The sequence below is a fragment of the Gastrolobium bilobum genome, unplaced genomic scaffold, assembly GCF_033153095.1.
Source record: "Gastrolobium bilobum isolate Gb01-03AN ecotype WA unplaced genomic scaffold, APGP_CSIRO_Gbil_v1 utg7600, whole genome shotgun sequence".
Lineage (NCBI taxonomy): Eukaryota > Viridiplantae > Streptophyta > Magnoliopsida > Fabales > Fabaceae > Gastrolobium > Gastrolobium bilobum.
In genome coordinates, this window is record NW_026897674.1 from 569,082 (window position 1) to 577,926 (window position 8,845).

At 33.1% G+C, this 8,845-nt stretch overlaps 1 protein-coding gene across 1 annotated transcript; it reads left to right on the forward strand.

Annotated features, from left to right (window-relative positions):
* Window positions 1–1,951: 1,951 nt before the first annotated feature.
* Window positions 1,952–6,706, forward strand: LOC133309205 (beta-amyrin 28-monooxygenase-like). The gene is made up of 4 exons (XM_061509954.1): window positions 1,952–2,475; window positions 3,496–3,911; window positions 5,618–5,805; window positions 6,185–6,706. Exons 1-4 carry the CDS (start codon window positions 1,952–1,954, stop codon window positions 6,482–6,484), a joined length of 1,428 nt encoding a protein of 475 aa, XP_061365938.1. The 3' UTR covers window positions 6,485–6,706.
* Window positions 6,707–8,845: the final 2,139 nt, after the last annotated feature.

Below are 8,845 nucleotides of genomic sequence, written 5' to 3' on the forward strand. Positions count from 1 at the left end.
AAGAGAAAGAAAGAGATAGATAAAGGAGAAGAGAGAGTTGACAAAAAAATAAATAAAGGTGTGGGTCCCACCTCTTTGTGATAGTGAAAGGATATAAGTTGTGTCATTTAAAAAAATAAACACTTTTCCCTTAAAATAATTGCCATTTTTAGAATTGTTAGTTTGTTTATGAAAACAACAATTTTAACTCAAAAGCTTAAACTCCTAAGTGGCTGCCCTTTAATAATTTTATATTATATCTTTCTAACACAATCTTCACGCAAGAGACGTTTGGGTTTGAAACATTGACCTATTTTTTTTTGCTCTAATACATATAAAGAACTAATTTTCCTAACAGTTTAAACTTTTAAATGAAGTTTCCATGATTTTTATATTATTCTCTAATATATAGTTTCCAAATTATTTATCACTTATTTATAGAGTTAAAAAATATTTAAATATTTTTAATTTTTTGCTTATCTTTTCACATCTCCGCCAAATGAAATAAAATAACAATAAAAAGTGAGAAGGTAATACCACAAAATCAACTTATCTTCTTAAAATGTTATAATATTTTAGGACCCTTTTGAACATGTAATCAAACCATCTTGGTAGAAACCCGTAAGAATCATCCCAGACCCATAAATTTTGACAGTTGTCTTTTGCTTTGCTTTCCATACCTTTCTGTATGATATATGAAACTCGTGATTTGTTGTTATACTTTCCTGGATTAGAGCAACTTTATAATTGGATTCCTCCCTTATAATTTTTGCTTGTGGTTAATCAATTGTGTGACAGATATGCCTAGCCCAAGGCTTGTAAGTCAATATGGGACCAGACTCTCTCTAAGGTATCTTTGAAGTAAATATCTAGAGATGGAAGGTCACTGTACACAACTAATAATGACATAAGCCAATGAGATGATGTGTGTGCACAGTGACAACATAACAGTAACTGAGAGAGATTAGGTCATACATGTAGGGTTTACCTTTTACTTGTGGGTAATTAGTTCTGGGCCTTCTATTCATAAGCCCAATTGTCCTCTTGCATAATTGTCATTTGTTGGAATAAATCTTAGGTGTATCTGTTGCACATAGATTCAGTGCATCCCATCAATGGGTGCATTACACGTCAGAGGGAAGAGAGATAATTCGACAGAGGAGAGAGAATTTTGACTGAAATATAATATTTCCATTAATAAAATGCACTGAATCTTTGATGCAACAGTAGCATCAAAAATTCATTCCATTTGTTGAACTTTTAGATATACAAGCTTTATAAAGGTTCATAACACACGTGTCATACTTTAAAAAAAAAAAAAAAAACGTGCTAGAGTTTGACTTCTTAAGTCGATACTCTATTAGGGATGGCAATACAGGTATTGACTCGCGGGTTGACCCGTGACCCGACCCGCCAAATCACGTGTCGTGTCAACCCGCGGGTTCGCGTGTCAACCCGCACAGTGTCATTTTTTTATTTTTTATTAAATATTTTATTATATTATTATTTTTATTCATTTATATATTGATATATATAGTCATTGTTTAGTATAGAAAAGAATAGAAGGAACTAAAAATCTCAAAAAACAGAAGCTAATCTTTTTTTTATTGTTTTTAATTTATTTATTTTTCAAAAAATACCACTTTTTTTTAAATTTTAAATTTTGCGGGTCGTGTCGTGTCGACCCTTGACCCGCAACAGGTCGTGTCAGGGTTTGTGTTTTGTGACCCGTTTACAAAACGGGTCGTGTCAGAGTCGTGTCAAATAGTGTACGGGTCAAAAACGTATCGTGTCGTGTCGTGTCGGGTTGACCCGTATTGCCACCCCTATCCTCTATGCAATGTGTATTGTGGCCTCGTTAAATGTGCCAGCGGCTTAAGCGCTGTAGCATGATAGTGTCGCAAATTTTTATCCACCCCTACCCTCGTTATATATGCTCATCGCCACTTTCACAAAAAAATATAGAAACAAAATGGAGCTATTGTATCTCTCCGTTCTGCTTCTGATTATTGTCACCATCTTTATCCTTTTTTACAGGCACATTTCTCCGTTCATGAACCCCAACTTGCCACCGGGAAGTATGGGGTATCCGGTGATCGGTGAGAGCCTTCAATTCCTGTCCACCGGGTGGAAAGGTCACCCAGAGAAGTTCATATATGAACGCATCAAGAAGTACTCTTCCCAAGTTTTCAAGACCTCAATCATTGGGGAACCCACAGTTATGTTCTGTGGTTCTGCATGCAACAAGTTCTTGTTTTCTAACGAGAACAAGCTCGTTGTGTCATGGTGGCCTGACAACGTTAACAAGATATTCCCAACGTCGCTTGAAACCAGTTCTAAGGAAGAAGCTATAAAAATGAGAAAGATATTCCCTCAGCTTCTGAACCCGCAAGCTCTCCAATGTTATATTGGCACTATGGACACCTTTGCCCAAAGGCACTTTGCTTCCGACTGGGAGAACAAGACGCATGTCACTGTATTTCCCTTGGCCAAGAGGTGATTATTCATTATTAATATTTCTGTTATAGAAAAACTATATTTTTTGGGTTAAAGTTACGGTTTAATATATATGTTGTAGGTAGGGGTGAAAGTGAGCTGGGTTAGGCCAAACTTTGTCCCGAAAAATCCAAGCCTACGTCAAAAAATTTTAATTTGGCCTGGCTCAACCCTTGTATGAGTCTAACTGTTAGCCTGGTTTGACCCGTTTATAAAAAAACAAATGACCTGGCTTGGCCCGTTAGCCTCTTAATTTTTAACTTCCAAGCAGAACCATGAATCAACTTTATAAAGTACTCAAATTATGTTACTACACCAAAAATAATAATTTCAACGTCCAAGCTTTTTTAAGGCCCGAGTCCGACCTATTATACAAAATATACTAGGTCAGATCTAGCCTGATGGCCGAGACGTAGGCCCCTGTAGGCCGGCCCGACCGAATTTCACCCCTAGTTCTATGGGATAAAATTATTTACTATATACATAAAAATATGTGGGGTTTATTTTTTTTCTCTTCTCCTCACTCACTTGAGCTTCATATATCTTTATGTGTATAGAAAATAATTTTATTTCTTCTATAAGATGAGAAATATTAAACCAATAAAATTATCAATTATAATTCCAAACTAACGTTGTCTTGAAATTGCAACTCCGAAATTATATCCTCTTGAGATTGCAAGAAGTAACTTAATTTTGCGAGAAAATATTTGTGTGTTTAAAGGACGATCTGTTAAAATGGGAGTTACTTGGCGATTAAAAGAAAATACTACTTACATGAGTTTGGGCCCCACCTAGTCCCTCCCAGATTCCGCATTGACTATAAGTGGAATAATTGTGAGGTGACATGTTACTCAATAGTGACATAGTTGACCAAAACATTTCATAATATAGTTGACTCAAATTTTCCAAAAATGGAATCTATGCTCATTGTTTAATTAATTAATTTGCATCTGCTTTGCATTAATTTTATTTCATGCATTTGTTTATTTTTTTGTGTTCGCCGACGTACTCTCAACATAGGTATACCTTCTGGTTGGCTTGCATTTTGTTCATGAGCGTTGAGGATCCAAACCACGTAGCAAAATTTGAAGAACCTTTCAATCTGTTGCCCGCGGGAATCATGTCCATACCCATAGACTTGCCAGGAACACCTTTCAACAGAGCAATAAAGGCGTCGAAGTTCATTAGGAAGGAGCTGTTGAAGATCATAAAGCAGAGGAAATTGGATTTGGCTGAAGGGAAGGCCTCAACAACACAAGACATATTGTCTCGCATGTTAATGTCATCCGATGAGAATGGACAATATATCGGTGAAGGTGATATTGCAGACAAGATTCTTGGCTTGTTGATTGCTGGCCATGACACTGCAAGTTCTGCATGCACTTCCATTGTCAAATACCTTGCCGATCCAATTATTTATCAACGTGTCTATCAGGGTAAGTCAGTCTCTTAATTTTATTCTACCTGTTTTGTGACAACATCCTAAATAAATACGAGTAATAAAGTATTTATAAGTTTATAAATTTGTTTTCAATTATTATTTAATTTCTATGCAAACAAAAATACAAGATTTTCATTTTTGTAAATATTTTGTATTAAATTTAAGAGCACTGTTATACAGCCCAAAATCAATAACCACAATTTCTACAAAATAAATTCCTTTAAGGGTAATTATTGGATAAGATGAAGTGATAAGAACTACTCATTAATCTAAGAATTAGAAAACACACGTCAATTTATTATCTAATTTTTTACTGAATAATATTTCTTTAATAACTAAATAAACTCAAATAAAAAATGAATGAAATAAACATATTGTAAATAAATATGCGTGACCGATAACTTAAAAATATATGAAAATACTTTACTGAGTTGGTAATTAATTAATAAATTCACACATATGACTTTAATATATTTAAAATTTCAAATGTAAAGAAATTAAATATAAAAGAATAACATATTTAAATAAATTAAGGTTACTATTGGATACCAACGTGTGTTGGTCCTGACTCCTGAGTCCCTCACACCTATTTAATGTCGAGATTCATGTATATGGGGGTAAAATCATTGTTGTAAAACCCGGCCCGACCCGGAATCCGGTGACTCGGTCACCAGACCGGTTCGGGTTAAGCATTGGACCGGTCATGCATCGATCCGGTCAAACCCGGTCAAAACCGGTGACCCGGTGGGTCATGCATTTAAAAAAAAAATCAAAAAATCAAAATTGTTTTATCTTGTCAAAAAAATGTAGAACTCATTTTAATTTTTTTTTTGTAATTTTATTTGCCAGTATACTTTTCTACAATGACCTCAAATTTCAGCTTCCAATACTGAAGCAATTTATGGAATAATAAATTAAGAGATTGTGACATATGTCATTTTTAATGTAGTTGAATTTGAAAAATATGAGTTCAATGTCATTAAGAGGTATGTTTATGCGGATTATGAGTTGCAATTTAAATTGACATAGTAATAGTATGCATTTTTATTTATTTATGCTTCATGTTTTTGAGCTTATTTAAAGAACCTTATTTAATTTATTTTAGATAAGAAGAATATAATTGAATTTATATGTTCATATTTTTATATATCTATATATATATATCCGGGTCAACCGGTCTGACCAGTGACCCACTGGTCTGACCAATAACCCAGTAACCCAGTACCCCGATCAGGTCGATGCTCGGACCGGGTTTAATAACACTGGGTAAAATCATTGGATGAAGACCCTACTTCGAGGTTTAAGGTTTTAACCAAAATCGAGATTCGTGCTTATTTCCATCTCACTCCACACGTATCCAAGCAGATTAATCTATCAGCTGCTCTGAGGGGAGATATATACTTTGATAAACCCAAAAAAAGGGACAACAGTGTGCCCCATTAATTAACTTTTATCAGTAATTTGATGAGTAACTAGAACTTTTTTCAATTAGAAAAAAATGAGAGATTTGACCACTACTAAAAAAATAAATTGTGCAATTAATAGCACTGTTCCTTTCTACAAGTCAGCTTGAAATTGCGCAATTAATCATATTACTTATTTTCTCCCTGTTTTCCCATCTCTCATTTTCATTAAATGACTACCGTGATTGTTTATGATATTATATACTTATCTGTTTTTCTTATCCTTCAATTTGTTCAGAGCAAATGGAAATTGCAAAATCGAAATCTCGAGGTGAGTTATTGAATTGGGGTGACGTGGAGAAGATGAAATACTCGTGGAATGTTGCTTGTGAAGCAATGAGACTTGCCCCTCCACTCCCAGGAGCTTTCAGGGAAACTATCAATGATTTTATCTTCAATGGATTCTCAATTCCAAAAGGCTGGAAGGTAAATTACATTGTTTTTACCTGCCGTAAAATTTATACGCACACAGATATATTCATAATGATCTTCTTATTTTTCAATTTTTTTACTACATATTTATGGTTTTTTTTTTTTTTGGTAAACATATTTATGGTTTTAATTGATGGCTTATGGTTAGAATTTGTCAAAGTATTTATGCATGAAAGTGTAGTCTTAAAAAACTTCACTACATCCTTAATTAGTCTTGTTCATGACATGATAAACAGGTACATGTGTTTTGTGTATCTCACAGGAATTTTGCTTAGTATTTTAATCTTCCCGAAAGAAGTAAATCTAACATAGATGAAAATGTTAATGCAAGTAGCTAGTTTGAGGTTATTTAACTGTTTTGTTGCTCAAACAGTTATATTGGAGTGCAAACTCGACACATATGAATCCAGAGTGCTTTCCGGAGCCAGAGAAATTTGACCCGAGTCGATTCGAAGGAAAAGGATTAGCTCCTTACACTTATGTGCCATTCGGTGGAGGACCAAGGATGTGCCCCGGAAAAGAGTATGCACGATTGGAAATACTGGTTTTCATGCACAACTTAGTGAAGAGGTTTAAGTGGGATAAGATTATTCCTGATGAGAAGACTATCGTTAATCCCATGACTATTCCTGCCCAGGGCCTCCCTATTCGTCTTTATCCTCACCAACCTTGAAAACAATTATATTTGAATGCCTAGACCGATATTAACTCTTATATGCAAGTAGTGTAAATTTAAGCCCGAATATTGTCTATTTGTTTTCTTTTTAAATGTCACCCTTTGTCTCTTTTTTTTTTCATGTATCTTTAAGCACGAAAGTTATTTGTGTGCAAGTTATTACACATTTACATAATTGTTTGTAATCAAGCACTCATCAATTTGTATTGTTTTAGGGTCTCCAGTACTGTCAACGGCTATTACAATTCCATTGCAATATTTCTAACATGAAAACTTATCTAGGACGGATATCGACACGAGACACAGAACATGACACGACACGACACTCCGATATATTAATTCTAAAAAATGTTAAATTTCGACACGTTAGGACACGTTTTAATATTAAATAATATTTTTAATTTATGTTGCATATATTATATTTAATATTCAATAATTTAACAAAAAATAAAGTTAAACTTTTAATCCCATTAGTTTTGCAAAGAAACATAAGATATCATAAATATTTATATTAAATTCAATAAAATGATAATTGTATTCCAAAGAATCTAATAGTTAGAATTAGAAACGCAATGCAACGCAACCTTTGAATTTTTTTTGAGTTTCTGTAATGTTCGTTGGAGTGTCGGAGAGTGTTGGGAAGTGTCGGACACGACACGTCGAGATTTTTGAAGTGTCAGTGCTTCATAGATGAAAATGACCTCGCTATGCGCGCAACATAGAGAATACTATTGTTTTAATTCACTTCAAACTGTTAAATACTCAGAAACTATCTTTTTCATTTTCTCTTGTTTTTCTATATTATTATTTCACTTTCTGTAAGACTGGTTGTTTTTGTTAAAACAACGGTGCCATCTCATGAGAATATTTTGTCTTGAATTTCCCTCCTCTACAGGGGTTATTATATACATAAATAGGGATTTTATGTCCATTACAAATTAGCTATCAATCAACTATAAATAAGGAAATGAAATAACTTTTAAACAATAATTTGAAATTTGTTACTATTTCTATTTTATACAAATTTTTTATGCTTATACAACAGTGTAATCAATGATATCAGAGAATAAAAAACTCACAACCATGGTAGTTAAAATCGAGATTTTACCTAAAATTGAAAGGAGGATAAAAAACCGTAAAACGTAAAATCCTAATATAAAAAAAATCATAAAAATGTAAAAGCGTTTGGAATTTTGATGAAATCATTCTGATTAGAAAAATCGTAAAAGCGTAGATTTAAATCGGAATTTTAAGTACCATGCTCCCAACCAATATACAGCTCAATGCTCCCCCTCAAGTTGGTGCATAGATATCTATCTTGCCCAACTTGCCAATTGTATCTTGAAAAAACTTTACAGACACAACTTTAGTCAAATTAACAACATGTTGATCTTTAGATTTGACAAATGGTTTGGGTGGGAGAAGAATTGTTGATTATAATTGTTGTTGAAACCCTTGTATCTCACTTTGTTGATAGTGAAGAATTTGGGTGGACACCGAAATTGGTCCTGTGATTTTTACTTCTCACGTTGAGGAGGTTTTCTACGTTAAACAATTGCTTTGCGTTGCTTGGTGTTTGGTTCTACTTGCATAGTTGTTATTGGAACATTTGTTTTGCTTGTTGTAAATCATTCTTAACAGGTTTTGGTAGGGAAATTGGTGTTGATTTCCCAACAAATGGATCCTATCATATTAAAATTTCATATGATCTGGTTGTATGAAATTTTTATGTATATCTCTTTATTAATTAATGATAATTGAAACCCACCTATTTAATGTCTGTAAAGATAGAGATAAAAATAAAAATTTATATGATCTGGTCATGTGAAATTTTAACATGAGAGAATCTAGTACTCTTTCTTCATTAATGATAATTATAACTGTTAGATTGACGGAAATCTACGATGATTAATTTAGTAATAAGAATAGTAAAAAATTTCAATAGTAATTATAATCTGTCCCTAAAAATAAACTAAAAATGAAGATGAATAACAAAAATTAAACTAATCAAAATAAAGATATTAAATTAATTAAAATAACATAATTTAAATTCTTTTTATTTGATTATGACAGTTGCCCATAAAAACGGAAAATGAAAAAGAAACATGTCTCGTATAGAATGGAGCAATAAATTATAGTAATGTTCAGTGCGTCGTTATAAAAGGTTCAGAGCATTGCCAACCAAAATTATAAAGTATTGCATATTGCACACTCTAAAACTATCGTCATTCGGTCATCAATTTGTGACAAAAATCAAAGAATCTCGTAGATACAGCTTGGAGATGCTATCGAATCACTGAAACTATCCTTTTTAACATATGGAAAGTTCAGAGTGTGAGACACGCGATATGAAGCATA